Source organism: Cervus canadensis, chromosome 3 (assembly GCF_019320065.1).
Source record: "Cervus canadensis isolate Bull #8, Minnesota chromosome 3, ASM1932006v1, whole genome shotgun sequence".
NCBI classification, from domain to species: domain Eukaryota; kingdom Metazoa; phylum Chordata; class Mammalia; order Artiodactyla; family Cervidae; genus Cervus; species Cervus canadensis.
This window is the reverse complement of record NC_057388.1, coordinates 82,184,184-82,207,204: the sequence shown is the minus strand read 5'-3', so window position 1 is coordinate 82,207,204 and position 23,021 is coordinate 82,184,184. Positions and strand designations below refer to the sequence as shown.

The following is a 23,021-nucleotide window of genomic DNA, read 5'->3' as shown; positions in this document are numbered from 1 at the left end:
AAAAAGAAAAAAAAAAACACAAAAAAAGAAAGAAAAAAAAAATTTTTTTTTCCCCTAATTAAAAAAATCGTAAAAATCTCTGAAAATGAAAGTTAAGGAGTAATGGGGGAGTAATAGGGAATTTTAAAGGAAAATAAAAGAGAAAAAAGAAAAAATATAAAAAGAAAAAAAATTTTTTTTTTTTCCTTACTTAGAAAAAAAAATTTTTTTTTTCCTTACTTAGAAAAAAAAAAAGTAAAAATATATCTAGGAATTTCTCTGGAGCTGTTGTGGTCAGCGTGGGTTCGGCTCAGTTTCAGATAGCTCCTCGTTCCAGCTTACACTTCTCGATATCTACAGGGCCCTTCCGGTGAAGTCGGTGTTTTCTACAGGGATTTTAATCTGTTGCACCAGTCCCTTCTGAAGCGGTTCCCTTTGTTTATTTGGCTTCTGTTTGCCGGTCTCTTCAAAGCCTCATTTCCGCCCTGACACAGGCAGGTGGAGGTGGACTCTTATTCAGGTAGCTAGTTCCGTTGCGCTGCTGGGAGGGGCTGACGCTGCGGGGATGGGCTGGCGCTGCGGGGCGGGGCTGACGCTGCGGGGAGGGGTTGGCCCTGCGGGGGCGGGCTGGCGCTGCCGGGAGGGGCTGACGCTGCTTTCTCCTCTGCGCTGCTCAGGCTCCCGGCCGTTCTATATGGAGCGTGCCCCGCGCTGCGCTAGGTTCCAGCCCTCGGGTGTTACACAAAAGCGCGGAAGGAAAAGCTGCGCCTGCTCTCTGTGCCTTCCCCGTCAGAGCGGTCCAGGCAGCGAGGGGCTTGATGGGCGCGCTATCCCCAGGTGTGGCGCACCCACTCCCTTCCGCGGACCCAGTCTCAGTTTCCGCTGGCGCCAGTCGGGTGCGCGCGCCTTCCGCCCTCTGCGTCCCCAGCCCCAGTCCCCGCCCGCGCCGGTCGGGTGCCTGCGCCCTGTGTCTCACCGCGACCTTCCCCTCCCCCCTGCCTCCTGTCTCCGGCGGGGCTGGGCCGGTCCGCAGCCTGCGAGCTCTTCTCGGGACTTTCTCCGTCCCTTTGTTCTGCGAACTGCCGGCAGTGTGTTCCGGCCGGTTAATTTTCTCTCTCTCTTTTGGTCTCCCACAGTTCAAGTTGGCACCTCACAGAAGCTCCCTCCGATTGTCCTCAGGGCACTCAGGCCCGGACCCTAGCCCAAGCAAGGCCGTCTAAGACTCCCTTCCGGGACGGGTCTCCGTCCTTAGCTCTTTTGTCTCACTTTTTATCTTTTATATTTTGTCCTACCTCCTTTCGAAGACAATGGTCTGCTTTTCTGGGCGCCTGATGACCTCAGCTAGCGATCAGAAGTTGTTTTGTGAAGTTTGCTCTGCATTCAGTTATTCTTTTGATGAATTTGTAGGAGAGAAAGTGGTCTCCCCGTCCTACTCCTCCGCCATCTTGGCTCCTCCCTCCCTTTCACACTTTTCTATAAGGCAAATTTAGTGGTGACGAACTCGCTAAGTCTGGGAAAGTCTTTATCTTGCCTTCATTGTTAAAGGACAGTTTTGCTGTGTATGGTATTCTTGGTTAGCAGTTTTTCTTTAGCATTTTGGATATATCTTACCACTCCCTCTAAACCTCCAGGGTTTCTGCTGAGAAATCTGATAATATTAGCCTTATTTTTTTATATGATGAGTCATTTTTCTCTTGCTGCTTTCAAAATCCTCTCTTTATAATTTTTGACATTTTATAATTATAATATGTCTCACTATAAGTCAACCCAGCTTGGGTCTTTTGGGCTTCATCAATTTGTATGTCCACTTCATTCCCCAGATTTGGGAAGTTTTCAGTCATTATTTCCTTACATAAGTTTTCTGTCTCTTTTTGTTTCTGGGACTCTAATAATACATATCAGATTGGTTCACTTGAAGATGTACCACAAATATCATAGGCTTTCTTCAGTCTTTTTCATTCTTTTTTTTTTCATTCCTCTGACTAGATAATTTCAAATTATTTGTTTTCAAGTTCATTGCTTCACTCTTCTATTTTGATCAAGTCTGCTGTTGAAGCTACCCTTTAAACTTTTTGGTTGTTGTATTCTTCAGCTCCAGAATAAAAATTGCTTCTTTTCTATTGTTCTCTTTGTTGAACTTCTCATTTTTTCTTATATTATTTTCCTGATTTCATTTGGTTATCTATTTTTTTTCTCTTGTAACTCACTGAAGTGCTTTAAAACAGTTTTTGAACTTTTTTAGGAACTTTATAGGTCTCCATTTCTTTGAAATTGGCTATGGGAGCTTTATTTTGTTGTTTGGTGTCCTGTTTCTAGATTCTTCATATTTCTTGTAGTCTTGCATTATTGTTGTGCATTTGAAGAAACTGTCACTTCCTCCTTTCTTTACAGACTAACTTCACCAGTCAGCTCAGCCAGATATTTTAGGTAGTCTGGTTGGTCGGATCCATAGGTGGGCTGGTTGGTGGACCTGCTTCCAGTTTCCATGGACAGGTCACATTATTTTTGAGAACTTCCTAAAAAGTAAATATTCTTTTTACCCATCTAAACAGCAGAGAGTTTTTAGGTCCTATCTAGTGGGACCTAATTTACACTGGAGGGACAGGAAATCCCTCTCTCTGAATGTGTGTTTTAGTTTTAGATTTTGATTCATAAAAAAGTACTACAAGCCAAAAAAAAAAAAAAAAGTACTACAAGTAAAATGTAATTTTTTCAATGAGAAATAATTTTATGGATATATATTTAAATAGTAAGCAAATTTTGTATTGATAAATATGAAATCTAATATAGAGTTAAAATGTAAAATGACATTTTATTTCTAAAAATACATCAATTTAAAACATTAGAAAAATATGTAAAACAAAAATTCCTTGTATGTCTTAATTTATTCATACTACTATGAATATTTTGGTGTATTTATTTCAATTATTTTTCTCTATGACTAGAAATAGTAAAGCATTTGGTATCATATTCTCCAATAATGTTCTACAATTTCACTTTTAATCACATTTTCACAGTATTTGTGTATGTTTCTAACAAGTAATCTATGTTTACATTATTTCTTTATTTGTTCACAGGCATTTGCCTGGTGGCCTGATTTATTGGCAGAGCATGCAGAGAAATTTTGGGCTTTATTCACAGTAGATATGGATACAGCACTTGAAGCCCAGCCACAAGACTCCTGGGACAGTTTTCCTCTTTTCCAACTGCTTAATAATTTCCTCAGAAATGACGGTAAGCATTTGTATTTCTTTTAGTGTGTTAAATGAGGAAGAGGAGAGAACATCGTGTGTGTAAGTGTGTATTTACAGAGTTCTAGCACTCACTCAACAAGGATCGACCCAGGTAACATGTTTACTCATTCCCCAGGTATATCTGGCTAGGGTCCACGGGAGGCCAGCAACACTCACATTGTTCCACTGGCCCCAAAGTTGCTCTTATGCCTACCCTCCTGCCTTCAGGATTAGCGATAACACAGGGACCTTCTCACTGTACCTTGTGAATCAGAAAATCGTCAAAGATCAATATTTCTTAAGTACCTGAGAATGCTAACATCCCTGAAATACATCCTAGAAACTTATTATTCTAGATGTCCTACCATATCAAGGCTTCTGCTAATCCACAGTGTGCTAATGTTTGCGGACCAGATTTGGTTCTACAGATGATAGTAATGTTGCCCTGTGGTATGGCTTGCTCTCTCTCATTTAGAAATTAAAGAGAATATAAAGGTTCTCTACTGAGACATTTTTTTCCAGTGCAGTAATAACTTTTATCATGATTCTGGTCCGTGGTCTTCTAGCAGATTGTATCGACACAGGTTTTCATCAGAGATTTTGTAGGTGTTTCTTAGCATGTAGTTTCCTGTGGGCCTTTCCTATGATGATTTTTTTAGATGCAGACACAGAGAACAGACTTGTGGACACAGTAGGGCAAGAGAGGGTGGGAAGAATTGAGAGAGTAGCATTGACATGAATACACTACCAAGTGTAAAATAGATAGCTAGTGGGAAGCTGCTTTCTAGCACAGGGAGCTCAGCTTGGTGCTCTGTGATGGCCTCCAGGGGTAGGAGGGAGGCTCAACAGGCAGGTTGTATATGTATACGTATTATCTGATTCACTTTTCTGTACAGCAGAATCTAATACGATGTTACAAAGCAATTATACTCCAATTAGAAAGTGTAATTTTTTTTTTTTTTAATTTCCCTTCAACTTAAGTTTGGTTTCTACTGGCAGCCTTTGCTTCAACATTAGTAGTGGTCTTGGGGTTGCTAGTTCCCTATTCTAGAACATTCCTCTCACTATAAGCCAGGTTAAACTCCGTGTCCTCCTAACCTCTGGTCCTGACTTATTCTGTTAAGTCAGTGGAATTGTCCTTCTTTTGTTGCATATGTTCTTTTCCCAGCCATTATTCCCAGTCATTTAACTCTTAGCATTTTCATGCCCATTACCATTCTTATCAGCTTCCCCTAAAAAGACCTCACTCCATTTTGCAATATTGCTCTGGAGTGTGGTGCTAAGTAGAACACAGTGCCCACAACAGGACTTGAATAACCCAGGCCCCAGAGAGCTCCCCATCTTCTGCCTTGTCTTCCTGCAGCCCACGACTGCCCTCTCTTTCCCCGGAGCTCAGTCACACCGGTGATACAGTTCACACTTGCTGTCTTTGAAAACTCCAGATCTTTTTACTTCTCTCTTTCCAGGATATCACTACTCTGTATTTCTAGGTTTAAACTTAAGTCATTTTTTGGACTTTTATCTTTTTTTTTAAATTACTCTATTGATTTTGTTCATCACTCTAGTCCATCATTTCTTACCTTCCTTTGGTTATTCATCCCTTTGAGTCTATGCTACAACTACAAGTCTTTTATTGGGAAAAAAACATCTACATAGATATGAAATTGTGTGTAATATTGGACTCCCCATGGACATGTGTATTTTGGATATCAGGGTAGGAACCTTTGTTTTAGTAACAGGGGCATCATGTGGTAGTAATTAATAACATGGGCTTTAGTGCCCAACAGATTCACATCTGTCTCTGCTAGTTGCTACCTGACCTTTGACAATCACTTAATCTTGGTAAACTTTAAGTTCTTTATCTATAAAATAAAGAAACAATAGTACGTACAGTGTCATTGGTGGTGAGGATTAAAGAACGCAATAGCTCATGTAAAATGAATGCTAAATAAATATTTTAGATATTAATCAGTTAAAACTTCAATCGTGATTCCTTTGGCCATCTTTTCATTCTCTTATCCAATTTAATTTCCAAAAACGTCTTATTAAAAAGTCAAAGAACTAAGCTACAATTCCTACTTCAGTTTCAGCAACAATGTCTGCTCTTAGGAGTTGCTACACCCACAGTTATCCATATGTGAATTATTTATTCTGCAAATTGTCTTCAGCCAGTTTTTAAGTTCTAGTTTAGTTCCCTCCTGCCAGGTAGCAGACTTCAAATGACCTTCTTCTTTCCCAGCCTCTTATCATCATTTTTTTCTGCTAAGAAATTACAAGTCAGGTTTAATATTATCTTACGATAAATATATAGCAATAAACCTGCTGCCAAAAATGATGAATGTATTATACATTAAGTCCCTAAATGAAAATAAATAAGTATAGGATTATTTCTAACATTGCTTTTCTCCACTTGCGTGAAAATTCAAGAATCAACCATATTTAGATTTATTAGAGGGTTATTTTAAGATGAAAGTACTTATTAATGCTCACAGTAAAGATGATTTAACTTATTCAATATATTGCAATTTATTTATAGAGAAAGCAAAATATGTTATAGGTTTCTTAGAAATTTTCTTTGGGAACCTCTGCTGTAATGCCAATAAATTAGCATCTTTTAAATTTTATTTTTAAGATCTCTTAAAATGGCCAAAAAAAAACATTAAAAAGAGAAAAATTGATTTTTAAAAGAGAAATGTGATTTTTAACCAAATGTTTAATTCAAAAGAATGTCATATTGCTCTCCTGTATAAACCATTTATATAATATTGGCTACTATCAAATGCATAACATCGTGTGTTTCGTCATTTTTGTACATGTTACTTAATCACAAGCACTTATTAATGATCTCTTTTGAGTGCTGTCCATTTGGGGGACAAGTCTGGATCTAGGTTTGATTATTCAGTGATTAACATATTTTAGAAAGCATCAATTATTTCAGAGAAAAACAGCTCCTCTGTGTAGTCAGGTAAATAGAAAAGTTCCCCTGTGCCATAATTTCCTTTTGGTATTGGGAAAAGGATGTGGTCTGGGGAATTGAAATAGAACACAGTAACTTTCAACTCAAACTCAGAAGTTACCATCCAAAGTCAAGACCGCTTAGTATTAATAATATCTCACTAGATGCTAAGACATAATTTTTTTTGCTTGTAGTATAGTGATGAAGAATATTATAATAATGAAGGTTATTGTTAATAGTTATGTGTTTGTTTTATTAAATTCCTGAAATGTTCAGATGGTCGTTTAGTGAATTCAGTTCAAATGTTAAATGTCAACCTAAAGCTGCCCCCAAATTGTCCTTTTGGTAAGTTTATGGGAAAACATAAAATTTCTACCCTTTTACCACCGTGTCCCCAAAGAAAAATTCTTACATCACTGCCATGGTATGACAGTTTTTACCATATTGACCCAATTAGAATTATAATCCAAATAGTAATTAATTTCAATCTTAACTAGCCAGGGGTAAAATAGGAACAGATTGCTCTGAACTGTCCAATCTTGTTAGGTGAGATGATTTGTTGAATAGTAGTGCTTGCTATTACCCCGGAGAAGGCAATGGCAACCCACTCCAGTACTCTTGCCTGGAAAATCCCATGGACGGAGGAGCCTGGTGGGCTACAGCCCATGGGGTCACTAAGAGTCATACATGACTGAGAGACTTCACTTTCCCTTTTCACTTTCATGCATTGGAGAAGGAAATGGCAACCCACTCCAGTGTTCTTGTCTGGAGAATCCCAGGGACGGGGGAGCCAGGTGGGCTGCCGTCTATGGGGTCGCACAGAGTCGGACACGACTGAAGCGACTTAGCAGCAGCAGCAGCAGCTGTTACCCCACATGTGGCATACCACGAATTATACAAAAATTTTAAATGGCTGTGATTTATTATTAATAATGTCACATACTTATGTCTGCTTTTCCAAAATAAAAATTACTAATGTGTCTCTAACAGAGATATTAGTTAGAATGGGTGCTTTATTTGTGATTGGAAGCTTTATAGCTGAGTTGTCTTTGTTTTCTAATGAATAATTTAGCTATTCACACTGAATATTTACCATCTTTATTTCGTGAAAGCATTTATGCTTTGATATTTAAAAATAAGTGTTTATCTTTAGGGGAGCGGAGAGGATCTTAAGCAAGTATCTTCATTTTCCATCTAGGAGGCGAGGCACCTCGGCTGGGGCTTGCTGACAGGAAACCAGTAGAGCAGTGAGTTGGAGCCTGACCACTTGGTCTGCAATAACAGACGCAATTCTGGGGACATTAGAAAATAAGATAATATCTTTAAAGATAGTAGATTCTTTAAGCTTTTGAAAGTGAAAGTGTTAGTCACTCAGTCACGGCTGACTCTTTGTGACCCCATGAACTGTAACCCACCAGGTTCCTCTGTCCATGGAATTCTCCAGGCAAGAATACCAGAGTAGGTTGCCATTTCCTTCTCCAGGGTGTATTCCTGACCCAGGGATCGAACCAGGGTATCCTGCATCACAGACACATTCTTTACCATCTGTAAAGAGAAGCCCACTAAAACTTATATTCCTGCCTAATAAGTTTATCAGGGCCTTGAGTTATAGAGGTAGAAGTAGGTTGGTTAAAGCATGCAGAAAGGACCAGATAAAGTATTGTCTTAGCATGTACACTGTAAAACATCCATGACAAGAATTCCAGGGGCTGGACAAATTAGAGGGGAAAGGGATTCAAGATAGCGAATTTGGTTGCTGTTTTAAGAAGGGGAAGCAAAGAATTGTGTCTGGGGTAGGTGTGTTTCCTTCCAGTTGTGCATGATTAGGAAAAGTCTTAGACTTGAGAATCCTTGGAGATGCGACATGATTTTCCTCAAGGGAAGAGTACCAGCTACACCACAATTTTAGCTACTGTCCCCAATCTCCTGCCCCTCACAGGCTCATCCACTGGTTCCCAGAGCAGAACTGATGAAGAAAACCAACTTGGGCTCCTTCATTTCTGTCCAGAAAAGACTGAACTCCCGTTTGCCTCTCCACCCTGCCTCCATCCATCCTGATGCACTCTCCCCAACTAATGCCTTAATTAGATGGATAATCACTTTAAATGGTATCTAAGGAAACAGTTTTGAAAAAGAGATGAAATTAAAATTAGTGAAAATAAATGTTTTCATAATGAAGCAATTAGCATGATAGTTGAATGATCCTGAATGACTGTGAAGCTGGTACAAATAGACTCTATCCTTGTGTGCTATTTTCCACAATTGTCCTGTGGATAATAGGTAGGGCTAGTGACTGCTTCTGACAAATTAAAGCCATCTGCAAATAGCACAAATCTTTCCTCTCAGGACTACCGAAAGGCAAACCCTTGGAGCTAGTCACCTTTTAATCTGTGGATATGCTAGCAAGTGGCAAATGACCATTCTATTGGGAACTGATTCCCGGGTGAAAAATACCATGGCGCTTCTTCTTTAATTAACAGCCTTTTTCACATTGCTAGCACATTAAAGCCGTCCCAAAGAACACCCGTGCTTGTATAATCAGCGTCACAGCATCTCTGCCTAAACGAATAATAAATGTTCAGGTTCTATACTAAGTGAAAACCTATTCTCCAAGACTTTCACCTTCATAAAGATGGGCTCATGAAAATCGAAAAAAGAAAAATTGGAATGTGGTCTCATGAGGATAAAAAGGCTAGTGTTAATAATTAACAAGGAGAGTGAAGTGGAGTCAAATTAGCCATAATAGAGCCCAGAGTGACTGGCAAAGTCACCTCTCATTATCAAAAAACTCATTAAGAAATGAAGAGGTGGAAATCCCGCTGGGTTATTCTCACACTTCGGCTGTATCAGAGATTATTTTTCAGATTTCTTTCAAATGAAGAACTGTTAGGTCACCATATTGTATATTAGGTTAATCTTCAAGCTTTGAAATGTGGAGGGCTGGCACCTGCACGTCGTTCTTCTTCAGTGCTTAAATGAGCTGTACGTCTGAAATTCACAAATTAGTGTTTACAGATAGGTCTGTACATGCATCTACTAGGAACAGTTGAATGTAACTTCTAGATTATAGCAGGGCTGTGTGCCCACTTAGATTTATAACGCTCTTACAAACGATGAAATGACCAGTAAAATGCAAAAATGACCCCGATCCCAAAGTTGATTAAATTCAGAATTGTGTGTCAAACTTGTTTTACCCACCAGTACAGTAAAAGGAAGGTAAATGCAATGAGTCACTACCTTTCTTTATATTGAATTCTTCTCTCGAATCTTTACTACATGTAGACATTAAATTTTAATCTGTTTGTATATTTTCTTAGAAGTTAGTGTTACAGCCATACTTAACTGTTTCCATTACCAGGACGGTATTGAGGGACATAACCCCAAAGATCAGAAGGCTGTGTGTAACTGGAGTAAAATTCCAGACTTTCCCATTTGGCTTTAATACTAATCTCATGAAAGACAGCATGAGAATTGCTAGACCACAAGACTTTCTGTTTATTTTTGCCTTAAGCATTGCTGAATGTTCCCAGGTAGCTCTGTGGTAAAGAATCTGCCTGCCAATCAGGAGGCACCAGTTCAATCCCTGGGTCGGGAAGATCCCCTGAAGAAGGAGATGGCAACCCACTCCAGTATTCTTTTTGGGAAAATCCCTTGGACAGAGGAGCCCGGCAGGCTACAGTCCATGGCATCCCAAAAGAGTTGGACATGACTGAGGACTAAAACAGAAGTTGCTGAATGATTATGTTACTTTATTTTTCCCTGAGTTAATTCTTCAAGAAACAGGGTCTGAATGCCTGCAATTTACTAACTCTCAGTCACCTTACTGATACATGAATAAAAAACAATTCCTGCCCTTGAAAAGGATATAATCTAATGGAGATGGGCATATACTACTATGCCCATCCATGGGCGCTACTATGGGCACTACTAACTATAATGCAGCAGATTATAAAGCTGCAATTCAATTATATGTACTATGTGCTATGACATTTTTAATTATAGTTTTAAACTTGGATTTGTTGGATTTGTTGCCCCCCCAAATTATAAACATTATAACATCAGTGCTCTCACTCCTTCTAACCTCCTATCTCAAGGGAGAGAGAGACTTTTTAACAAGTGCCCTGGACTACTATGGTGGTCTAGTGGCTAAGACTCTGCATTCCTAATGCAAAGGATCCAGGTTCCATCCCTGGTCAGGGAACTAGATCCCATGTGCTGTAACTAAAAGATACTGCCTGCCATGACTAAGACATGGTACAGCCAAATAAATAGTTTTTTTTTAAGTGCACTGAGAGGAAAGGGAGGGTTGGGTGTGGTTTTAGGAGGTTCTCATCCCAATATGATATAAATTAAATATTACCAAACTATATAAAATTGCTGATCATGTTTTTAATTAATGGAGAATAAAACCTGAAGCATTCTCTATTTTACTTAAACTTCAGTGGGATGCTCTCAGAGTTTCCTTTAGGGGTGGGATTTTTATTGATACTTACTCAGTAAACACATATTTACTGAGTGGCTATTTAATGTCCCAGACTCGTGGTTGGGTACTGTTCCTATATTTGAGTGGGGAGTACATTTGGTTTGCTTTTGTGTGTGTGTGTGTTTTCTTTTTACATAATGCTGTTTTAGGCTACAGTCCTCCTGGCTTTTTTCCTGAACTTCATATTCATACTTCATATGATGGGGATCCCATTATATGCATCTGTCAACAGGGAGAAAGTGAAAGTTGCTCAGTTGAGTTCGACTCTTTGCAACCCCATGGACTCCATGGAATTCTCCAGGCCAGCATGCTGGAGTGGGTAGCCTTTCCCCTCTCCCTAAAGGAGATACATGAACCCTAAACATGATTCATGAACTCTTTTATCTGCTTATTCTAAATTTTTCCAGTGATTATTGTCTTAGTAACTGTTACTAATTGGATCAAGTTTAAATTCTCTGTTGAAATCTGACTGTTAAAAGCCTATGACAAGTACTTTTGTAAATGTAAGACTCTTTGGGGTATGTAAATAATCAACACTAATTAATTATTGGGATTAATTAATTAATTAATGCTTAAAATAATTGGGCACATCTGCACCCCAGTTTACCTTTTATTTAAGCATTTTACTTTTTTTTTTTTTTTTGCCATTTCTAATTGTACCATTGGGCTTGATGTCACTGATGCTTTCCTATTTTCAACAAGGTGGTATTTGAAAAACATGGAATCTTTTGGAAAAAAATACTTTTATCAACAAAGTAGATGCTGGTCCTCCACTTATGTTCTCATAACTGCTATGTGAGAATCCTTCTGAGCAGTTCTTTCTACTTCCACACCTCTGGTATAAGGTCACAACATTCTTAGATGATGCCATGTTGCAAACCTGCCTCTTCCAATGAGCTGTTGCAGTGAATGCCTTGTAAAGGCCTGATTTGGACAGGTGGCAGTCCCACATCCTAACCCATCCTTATTACACCATATGGGGAAGATAGAAGCACTCATTCTGCTGCCTGGGGCTACATATTAAGAGAGCTTTTGACAATGTCTGGTAGGAGTGGGATGCAAACTGGCATATGGGCAACTGAGAAAAGGAGCATACATTTACATACACAAGTATAGTGTTGTCTGTATCCAAGGAGTCTTGCTTTTTGAAGCCAAGTCCTCTGTCTCTCTTTACCTTTCTATGTGTATTTTCTCTTCATTTCTTCTCATTTTTCCTCTTCCTTTCTCTCCTCCGTCCCATCTCTCCCTTCATCCTTCCTTGCCTTTTACCAAAGAAGTAGTACTACCAGTTGCCAATTTTTTAAAACTGTGGAACTTGGGTTTATAATTTGATATTTTTAATAAAAAAGGAAAACTCTGCTAAAATGTGAGGAAACTTTTGGTCAGCATTCAACACTGGTGACCATACTTAGGAAATAATGGAAATCTCCATTTTCTCCTAATTCTGCGGGATGTAATAGTCTGCTGTCAAGTCATAACTGAACAGAAGAAATACTCCCTTTGGTACATTCACTAAAATAAGAGACATAGAATTCCCTGGGGGTCCAGTGGTTAGGATTCCAGGCTTCCATTGCTGGGACCCTGGGTTTGATCACTGGTCAGGTAATTAAGATCCCACAAGCGTGCCCAAAGGGATAATAATGATGGAATGAGAGACAAAAATTGACATTTATATCCAGTAGACAAGCTTGCCCAGGTGGCTTAGTGGTAACGAATCCACCTGCCAAGCAGGAGACACGTGTTCGATCCCTGAGTTGGGAAGATCTAAGGAAATGGCAACCCACTCCAGTATTCTTTCCTGGAGAATCCTATGGACGGAGGAGCCTGGTGGGCTAAAGTTCATGTGTATGTACATGCTAAGTCGCTTCAGTCATGTCCTACTCTTTGTGACCCTATGGACTGTAGCTGCTGCATTGCCCATGAATTCTTTTGTACTGAGCCACCAGGGGAAGCCCAGGCTACAATCTGTGGGAATCACAAAAGAGTTGGACACAACTTAGTGACTAAATAACAATGAATATCCAGTAGAATTCTTAGCAGTCTGATATTGGACATTATGGTCTAAAAATAGGATTTCTCATAAAAGTATTTAGTACTGTATATTTCACATAAAATATGAAAAGATACACAGCCCTTGATACATTCTTATACAGAATAATAATGTAGTAACTATGTAGTAATCTTCATAGAGCATTCAAGTCATTCATTCAACAAAGATTTGAACACTTGCTCTGAGACAGGGATTTTGTTGAATACTAAGAATACAGACATGGTCCCTTCTTCATGGACCTTGCACCCTCATAGGAAGAAAGAGATACATCATCAAGTACAGAAGTATAGCATGGACCACAGTAGAAGCCTGTGCAAGGTGAAGAATAAACAGAGGAAACCAGTAATTTGGCTAAAGGACAGCAGAATGAAGCATTTCAAGAGAGACTTAGACGGGAAAGTGTCTACTTGAACTAAACCATCAGAATCATGGCTGGACCACAGGACGTAAGGGAGTCAGGTAACTCAAATGAGCCAGAGAGGTCATATTAAGACACCTCACAGATGGCTTTCATTTCATGCTAAGGCTTTTGAAGTTTCTCTTGAGGATCCATTAAAAAATTACAATCTTTAAGAGATACATTATTTGTTTCATATTTTAACACACCCCTCTGCCTGAGATTTTAAGAAGATGAATGGGCAGAAGGAAAATTAGGTGCCTAAGACCAGTTAGGAAATTATTGCATTAGCCACGACGGGAGATGAGAGGGTTGGAAGTAGGACAACAGCAGTGTTGATGAACAGAAGGATGAGATGTGCTGGAAAGATAGTAAGGATATAAATTATGCTGGTTCTCACTCTTAATTGGAGGTAGGAACTGCAGGAAAGACCTCTGGTACAACTTCCAGATTGCTGGTATATTGATCAGGTGGACGATCTCTGTTTTTATTCCTAGGATCAGAATAAGAGAAGAGAAGCAGGCTTGTTTAACAGGATAATGAATCCAGTGCTTATCAAGTATATCAAAAAAAGAGAGCTCTTACTAGAAATAATCTGAGTCAACTGCTACTTAATCTTAGAATCATTATAACATGTAATAATAACAAAATAACCGTGTGTGATTCTCCTTTTGTGCTTCATTTTAACAAACTAAGCATGACTTAATAGCCAACATATCTAATCTCTAAATGTACAATAAAGTAGCATTTGAATTAATGAGGTAGAGTGCTCATTTGTAGATGTAAAGTTTGTTTCATAAAAGAGAGCTCTTGCCAGAAATACATTTGAGTCAACTGCTACTTAATCTTAGAATCATTGTAACATTTAATAGTAACTGAGTGTGATTTTCCTTATGTGCATCCTCATCTTAACAAACTAAGTATGACTGAACAGCCGATTTACCTAATCTCTAAATGTGTGGTAAAGTAGCGTTTAAACTGAGGAGGTAAACTGCTCATTTGCAGGTGAAATGATTTGTTAACATTAGGCTGTATTTTGGCTTTGGTATAGTTCAAAATGATGATATTTAATAGTACCTATCAAGATGCAACTGCTGAAGAAGCAATTGGCTACCCACTCCAATATTCTTGAGCCTTCCTTGTGGCCCAGCTGGTAAAGAATCCACCTGCAATGTGGGAGACCTGGGTTAGATCCCTGTCTTGGGAAGATCCCCTGGAGAAGGGAAAGGCTACCCACTCCAGTATTCTGGCCTGGAGAATTCCATAGACTGTATAGTCCATGGGGTGGCAAAGAGTCGGACACGACTGAGCGACATTCACTTTCACTTTCATCAAGATGCAAAGCCTAAGGTTCTTTATACTTTTTATTCATAGGCCATATAAATGAAGGCTTAGGCACATCATCTAGCTATACAGCCATGTAAAATTGTCCATGAAATGGTCCTTTCAGTGTGTATTATAAGCACATTGAATATTTTCACAGTGTTAGTTCACTTTTATTTATTGAAATATAGTTGATATAAAATATTATATATTATACGTGTACAGGGCTTCCCAGGTGGTGCTAGCGATAAAGAATTCACCTGCCAGTGCAGGAGATGCAAGACAACGGGTTTGGTCCCTGGGTCAGGAAGATCCCCTGGAGTAGAAAGTGGCAACCCACTCCAGTATCCATGGGCAGAGGAGCCTGGCAGGCTGTGGTCCATGGGGTTACAAAGAATCAGACATGACTGAGTGACTGAATACGCATACATATACATAGGTGTACCGTGTAGTGATTGACAATTTTTAAATGTTACACTCCATTCATCTTTACTGTGCAATGTGGGCTATATTTCCTGTGTTTTGCAAGGTATCATTGGAGCATACTCTTTTATTTTTTATTGGAGGGTAATTGTTTTACAATGTTGTGTTGTTTTCTACCATACAACAGCAAGAACCAGCCATAAGTGTACACATATCCTTTCCCTCCTCAGCCTCCCTTCCAACCCCCCATCCTACCCCTCTAGGTCATCACAGAGCATCAGGCTGAGCTCCCCTTGCTAAACAACAACTTGCTACTAGCTATCTGTTTTATACATTGAAATTACATATTTCAGTGCTGCCCTCTCTCAGTTCATCCCACCCTCCTCTTCCCGCACGATGTCCACAAGTCTGTTCTCTACATCAGTGTCTCTATTCCCTTGGAGCTTATTTTATACCTGGTAGGTTATACCTCTTCCCTGGAGAAGGACATGACAACCCACTCCAGTGTTCTTGCCTGGAGAATCCCACAGACAGAGAAGCCTGGTGGGCTGCAGTCCATGGGGTCGCACAGAGTCGGACACAACTGAAGCAACTTAGCATCATACACCTCTTAGTCCGCTTCCCCCTTCCTACTGGTAACTGCTATTTTGTCCTCTATATCTGTGAGTCTGTGTCTTTTTTATCTACTAGATGATTACATTTTTAAGATTCCACATGTAACTGATATTATACTGTTTGCCTTTCTCTGTCTGACTTATTTCACTTAGCATAGTGCCTTCCAAGTCCATCAGTGTTGCTGCAGATGGCAAAATTTCTTTTTTAATGGCTGAGTAGTGTTCCTTTATGTATATATGGACATTTGTTGATAGACACTTCTTTCTCCATTCATTTGTTGATAGACACCTAGGTTGCCTCCATATCTTAACAATTGTAAGTAATGCTGCTGTGAACACTGGGGTGCATATATCCTTTCAAATTAGTGCTCTTGTTTTTTTCAGACATATACACAGGAGTAGAATTGCCGAAAGACCACAAAGAACCAAAACAATCTTGAGAAAGAACAGAGCTGGATAAATCATGCTGCCCAATTTAGTTCACTTTTCAATTCATTGAATATAATGGTTTTGCTAACCTTTCCACCTTTTCATGTTGTAACGGTTTTTAAAAATTCTAATTCCGAATACATGTAAGTCATCTAAGATATGGTGTAGTGTGCTTGTCATTTGCAGGGTTTTTTTTTTTTTCTTTTTTTTTTTTTTTAACCCAGAAGAGTTTACCACATTTCTAGATCTTAAAAGATGCTAATATGATGATAGTAAGTTGAACAGATATGTAAATGAATAGAATGATAATAATTTATGGTAACTAAAATTGAGAAAAAATAGTATTATAATCTGGGCTTCCCGGGTGGTTCAGTGGTAAAGAATCCACCTGCCAATGCAGGAGATGCAGGTTTGATCCCTGGGTGGGAAAGAATCTCTGAAGAAGGAGATGGCAACCCACTCCAGTATTCTGGTCTGGTAAAATCCCATGGACAGAGGAGCCTGGCAGGCTACCATCCATGGGGTCACAAAAGAGCTGGACACACTTGGTGACTAACAACAAGTATTATAATCTGAAAGTTAAGAAGGGGCTCTGATACCAAATCCTTGTTGTACTGTCTAATGACTGAATGACTTGGCCAAGTGTCCTAAATGATGTGTGCCTCAATCTCCTATACTGAAGAGATTGAAAAAAAATAATAACACTTCCCTCACAGAGCATTTGTGATGATTAAATGAGAGAATACCTAGAAAGGAATTTAGTATAGTACTGACAGTTCAGAAATGCTAGTGATAACGAAGAGAAGGTGGAGGAGGAACATAAGGAGATTGCTGAAGTACAGATCCAATAGATTCAAGTTAGTGTATGTACTTTTAAATTTTCTTACTGCAGTGATTTATTCAGTAAGTATCCATACTTACGTGTGCCTAGTCACTCGGTCATGTCCGACTCTTTGTGACCCCGTGGACTGTAGCCCACCAGGCTTCTCTGTCCATGTGGATTCTCCAGGCAAGAATACTGGAGTGGGTTGCCATGCCCTCCTCCAGTGGATCTTCCCAATCTAGGGATCGAACCCAGGTCTCCCACATTGCAGGCCGATTCTTTACCGTCTGAGCCACCAGGGAAGCCATTTGGTAAAAGGAACTGAATTACATGATCTATAGTACCTTCTACCTTTCTAGGAATAAATAAAGCTCCTTTCAGTGTGTTAATAAAAACATCATTAAGATAACATGAGTCTCCTCCATAAGACATTTATTGTTAAATATAATTATCATTCTCACTTTAGTGGGAAATCTTTTAGCATATAGGTAAGCCAGTAAAGATTATTACACCAGAAAAGAAAAATGCTAAACTATGTCAATTAGAGATTCAAGAAAAACCACGGTGTTGTATTTTCTTCTGTACTTGGGAATAACTTCCTATTCCGTGTTCATGTGTCTGTAGTTTTCAGCCTCTGACCAATTTTAGAATCACTAAATTAAAGTGATTATGAGCATTTTCCTATTAGTGCTACCATAGTAAACATCACATACTTTGCCCAAGTTTTAAAACACTGTTTAGGTTTTTGAAGTATTTTTGCCCTGAGAAAGATTATGAGGTAATTGGTGTATTTAGCTGAATATTTTATGAAGATAATACTGTTGAGTTGGTTAAAAAGTTTATTCTGGTTTTTCCATAAGATGTTACAGAAAAAAAACAAACTTTTTGGCCAAGCCAATAGTAATATGTTCTAGTAATTCGATTAGTAACTATAAGCATATACAACTGTTCAAATTCATATAAATAAAAGTGTTGAGATAGTTGACATTTAATACTGTGTAAGTTTAAGATGTGCAATGCAGTAATTTGATATACTTTTGTATTGATATGACTAATGCATTAAGGTTAGTTGTCACACCCTTCACCTCACATGGTTACAAATTTTTTGGCAGAGGGCTTAGTAAGAACATTTGAGATCTATTCTCTCGGCAACTTTCAAGTATATAGTACAGTATTGTAAACCACATTCATCCATCCTGCTGGGAAAGAAAAGGAATGGGATTACTGATGAGCCTTTTCCCCATCTCCTCCTAACTCTGCCACCACCATCACCGACAACTTTTCATCTGGTCTCTTGTAGAAAAGGACTGAGTATTAACCTTCTTCTCTGCTTCCACCCTTTGGCATCTACTCCATCTCTACACATCAGCCAGAGAGACCATATCACATCATTCCTCTCTTAATAAAAATAAGAATGCATCCCATTCCCCAGTAAAATTCATCCTTTTCACAATGTCCTACCATCTAGACATTACCTGGGAATATTCTTCCCCCTCCCTCACTCTGCTTCTGCCATATTGGCTTTTTTGTTTTACTAGGAGCACACCAACTCATTCCTTCCTAGAAACTTTCACTCTAAATCTTCCATGCAAGGCTCCCCTATCATTTAGGCTCAGTTAAAATACCATCACCTAAGGAATACCTTTGCTAACCACCGAGCATTTTTTTAAATGAATACATTTTCACTTTGACAGTTATTTAAAGAAATCACAACTGAGTTTAGGATGTCCCCATGAGAAATATGTACTATCATCTAAAAAATGACAAATTCTTTGTTGACAATTGCTTAGCATTACTTAGTATTTTCCTACAGAATTTCTCTTCTTTCATGGTGCAGTTTGGGCACACACTGTGTTATTTCCAGCTACCACAACAGAATACCTCACACTGGGTGGCTTATAAGTCAAGGTCACAGAAATTTCTTCCTGACAGTTCTGGAGGCTGGGAAGTCTAACATCAAAGCACCAGCAGATTCAGTGTCTAGGGAGGGCTAGATTTCCTGGTTCACCGCCAACCATCTTCTCACTGTAACTTTACATGGTGAAAGGGATTGTCCTAGGGTCTCTAAGAAGAGTCCTGATCCTATTGTTGAGGGCTCTGCCCTCAACCTAGTCACTTCCCAAAGGCCCCGTCTCCTAATACCATCATATTAATGTGCATACTGTCCTCAGTCACTCAGTTCTGTCCAACTCTTTGCAACCCCACAGACTGTAGCCCACTACACTCCTCTGTCCATGGGCTTTTCCACGCAAGACTACTGGAGTGGGTTGCCATCTCCTTCTCCAGGGGATTTTCCAGACCCAGGGATTGAACCCGTGTCTTCTGTGTCTCCTGCTTTGTGGGCGGACTTTTTACATGCTGAGCCATTGGGGAATGGGAGTTAGGATTTCAACATACGAATTTGGGAGAGATATGGACCTTCCATCCACAGCACTGACTATTCTAATAGAGTTATGACCTGTGCGTAGAAAGCAGCCATCTCTTAGAGGAGGTAAAGTGCATCTTGTCCAGCTCTCCTGTCCTAGTAGTACCAATTCTTAGACTCCTGCAATGGCATTAGATAGGATGTTTGTTCTATTACTACATCACAATTCACCAAAGACTAATGGACAACTAAAAAATGCATGTGATATGCTGACTCTTTTTACATACACACATAGAGAAGTGAGTGATTAAGAAAAATTTCACAAATAACTAAAAAGTTCATAAAGTAGAATAGACATTCCCAAGGCCACAGTCACCCTCTTGGTGAGTTAAACTAGTATCTCTCTTAGAAGCAAGCAGACTTATCTTTTAGAATTGAAGAGGTTTAGTTCTGTGGTACACAGCATACCACAGGGATTATGTATGCATGCTAAATCTTTTCAGTTGTGTCTGACTCCTGCCTCATAGACTGTAGCCCGCCAGACGCTTCTGTCCGCGGGACTCTCCAGGCAAGAAAGAATGTGTGTTAGTTGCACAGTTGTGTCTGACTCTTTGCGACCCCATGGACTATAGCCCACCAGGCTCCTCAGTCCATGGAATTCCCCAGGCAATAATACTGGAGTGGGTTGCCATTTCCTTCTCCAGGGGATCTTCCTGACTGAGGGATCAAACCTAGGGCTCCTGCATTTCAGGCAGATTCTTTACCATCTGAGCTACAGGGAAGTCTGAAGAATTGGGACTTTCCCAGTATTCCCAAGCAAGAATACTGAAGTGGATTGCCATGCCCTCCTGGATCTTCCTGACTCAGGGATCTAATCCACATCTCTTATGTCTCTTGGTTGGCAGGCGGGTTCTTTACCGCTAGAGCCATATGGGAAACCCACGAAGATTATCTCTGGTTAATTGCCGTATTTCCATCTGTCAAGATCTTTAGGGCACTCCACAGTTTGCTTGAATCTCCAACAAGTGGCCAAATGCCTCGTGAGCTAAACCTTTTAGAAAATAAAACCATACCACCTGCCAGGAAGATTTTATAGAGATACATTTATGGTTTTGACAGCCATATGGAGAAGGTGACTATACTTCTGGGTTCATTTTCATTGCATGACATCCAGTATGAGGAACAAAGCCCGTTATTCTCTGTATTTTATTGGTTCTATGTCATACTCTTTCCAGAAAAGTTTTTCATCCATATTTTCCAGATGCCTGCTATAAGCCCTCTGACAAACTCTGTTTCTGCTTGACTATTTCAGCACTTTTGTGTAATGGAAAATTTCATAAACACTTGCAAGAGATCTTTGTGCCCTTGGTTGTCCGCTACGTGGATCTCATGGAGTCCTCCATCGCTCAGTCAATTCACAGAGGTTTTGAGCAAGAGACATGGCAGCCTGTCAAGTAGGTATCTTGCGTTAGTGTCCACAGAGCCCCTGTCTCTTCTCTTCTGCCCTGATGACTTTACACATGGCCATCTGTAGTTATTGCTTATGGTGGTCCCTTCCCACGTTGTTTGTTTCTTTACAGGAATATCGCCAACAGTCTTCCCAATGTAGCTCTTCCAAAAGTTCCAAGTCTGCCTCTTAATCTTCCACAGATTCCTAGCTTTTCTACTCCTTCGTGGATGGCTCCTTTATATGAGTCCACGTGTGTATCCCTCACTTCTTTCCTGGTGGTGTGTTAGCTGGTGCATGGCCTGGGCTGTGTTCTGTGCAAATGTGTTTACATTGCATGGCATTTATCATCATTGGTTGAGGAATACTATGTTTTGGTTTTATTTGTTTTTGAAGCTATTAAGCTAAGCTTAGCATATGGATGATACATAATATAGATTTTTTTTTTAATACTCCCAGCGTTGATGTTCATATGTGATCTGTGGGGCAGGGTCATTTTGTGACCTAGGCTGTGACTCTAGTCTAAGTGGTATAACCGGAGTTTTCCATATTCAGGCAAGCAGTGTGGTTAGCGCTGTGTATGTCCAGGATCCTTTGTTGGCTCCAGTGGTGTGATTTATCTTATCTGTGTAGAAAAACCTTTGTAAGAACAGCTTTAAGAACACAGTCTTTTCCTGCTTTTATCTTAGTCTCACCATTAAAGAACCAATAATGCAGGTTGCAGAGGAGGGTTTGTCCTTTGTTCCTCAGTGCCAGCAAGTCTTCCTTTGTCCTTTCATGTACCCTTTGTTGCATCTTGTTATTTTTAAATAATCTTTATATCATTACAAACCATATTTATTAACTCCAGATTGTCACAAGCCTCCCTATTGCAGATTTGGTAAATGAGAGTCATTAAAGTGAAAAGGACATGGGCTTTGAAATCTATCAGCTTTACATTTAGATCCTTATTCCTCATTAGCTTAGCTTATTCATCCTTAAGTCTTCCTTAACCTCAGTTTCCTCAACTCTAAAATGGTTATTACATCTAATTTAAAGATGTTTTGGGGAGGATTTAAAAAAAAAAAACTGTGAAAAGAGCCTGGCACAGCCTAGGGTCTCCATAAATGATAACTACTATATAACTACAATCTACATTATGAGTGTTATTACTATAGTTATTATTACATTATCACCAATCATCATCATTACCCATAACTGAATGGTTTCCAAAAGTTTGAGCCTCACGGAAATGAAATGAACTCAGTAATAGCCCATGCTTTGCACAAGATCTCACATGAAGTCAGCTAGAAAAAATAATAATTCGAAGAAGAAAATTAGCTACCGTTACTTGAGATAGAGAGCCAAATTCTTTTTCTCGGTTAAGCCTTGTGACAACCCTGTGAGGTAAAGATCACTTTCCCCTTTTTCCAGTTAAGGAAACTAAGTCACCAAGAAGTTAAAAGGCAGAACTGGCCCGTGTCTCCCAGTCAGCACATGACAGGCTTTGAACCCACATTTGTATAAATCATCTTAATAGATGCTCCTCCAAATCTCTCCCTGTCTATAAAATTCTGGCTTTTTTAGCTCTAGGAGTGAATGCCAGTAAGGTAAGTTTACTGCTGGCATTTTCAGGAAATTATCTCAGACTCCATTTTTCACATTTGGATTCTTTAACCTGTGATTAATACTTTTAGGGATAGGTCACTAATCAGAAGTAATATTAAAATGAAAAAGCTACGAATAAGTTGCAGGTTATACATGCCAGCTTGAGAGAAAACTATTTACATTTTTCATCTATTTAATTGTAACAAACACTTGTTACCTTAATTACATTCCCAATTAAGCATATGTATCATTTAGAATCATTCTGTAACAGAATCAAAGAACAAAAAAACATATATCCATATTCTCTATAAAGATTTATTTGTCACATTTTTATTAGAATTTATTAGAATTCTACCTTTACTATTTGGGATTTTGTCTTAATGGTGGGTTTTGTTGCTGTTGTTTTGTTGAAAAATTATAAGAAATAAATTTGCTTCTTTGTCAATGACATTCAATTACTCTTAAAACATAGTTCTTCTAATCTACCAAAGTGGACACTGTAAGTGTATCAGAGGATTTTGCTTCATGATTTTTTTCACTTATTTTTATTATATAAGTAGCAAAATGAAGGATTAAATATAGTGTTTTCTCAAACTTTTTTTACAGTCAGTATGGTTCTCTGGTTCTTTTGTTTAGTGATACTTTTGGGGCACTGAGTATTAAGTGCCAGTGACTATTGGAGACAGTCAGTGAAGAAAGTGCTGTGGGTGATGTTCACTGCTTTGCTGTGATTGCTCCCTTGAGAATTTAACTCTGAGGACATCTTGGCTTAATGAGGAGATCATGAGGAATTACTGGCAGAACGGGAGGAGGAGACCAGGGTAGATTGGTGATGGAGCTGAGATGCTGAGGCAGTGGGGGAGCAGGGGCATAGAATTAAGCCTTTAATTAGCCAGAGCAGGAGGTGATTGT

The 23,021-nt window shown here is 39.2% G+C and overlaps 1 protein-coding gene across 23 annotated transcripts in view; it reads left to right on the top strand.

Moving 5' to 3' along the window:
- The window catches only part of CADPS2 (calcium dependent secretion activator 2), a 590,044-nt gene that overhangs the window by 497,840 nt on the left and 69,183 nt on the right, over positions 1-23,021 (top strand). For 13 of the 23 annotated variants that reach the window (XM_043463588.1, XM_043463582.1, XM_043463577.1 and 10 more), the window contains 3 exons: positions 3,057-3,213; positions 20,388-20,529; positions 20,656-20,775. In XM_043463588.1, the coding sequence (XP_043319523.1) occupies positions 3,057-3,213; positions 20,388-20,529; positions 20,656-20,775 (419 nt within the window). The remainder of the gene's footprint in view (positions 1-3,056; positions 3,214-20,387; positions 20,530-20,655; positions 20,776-23,021) is intronic. The other 10 variants (XM_043463600.1, XM_043463598.1, XM_043463596.1 and 7 more) reach the window with 1 other exon arrangement.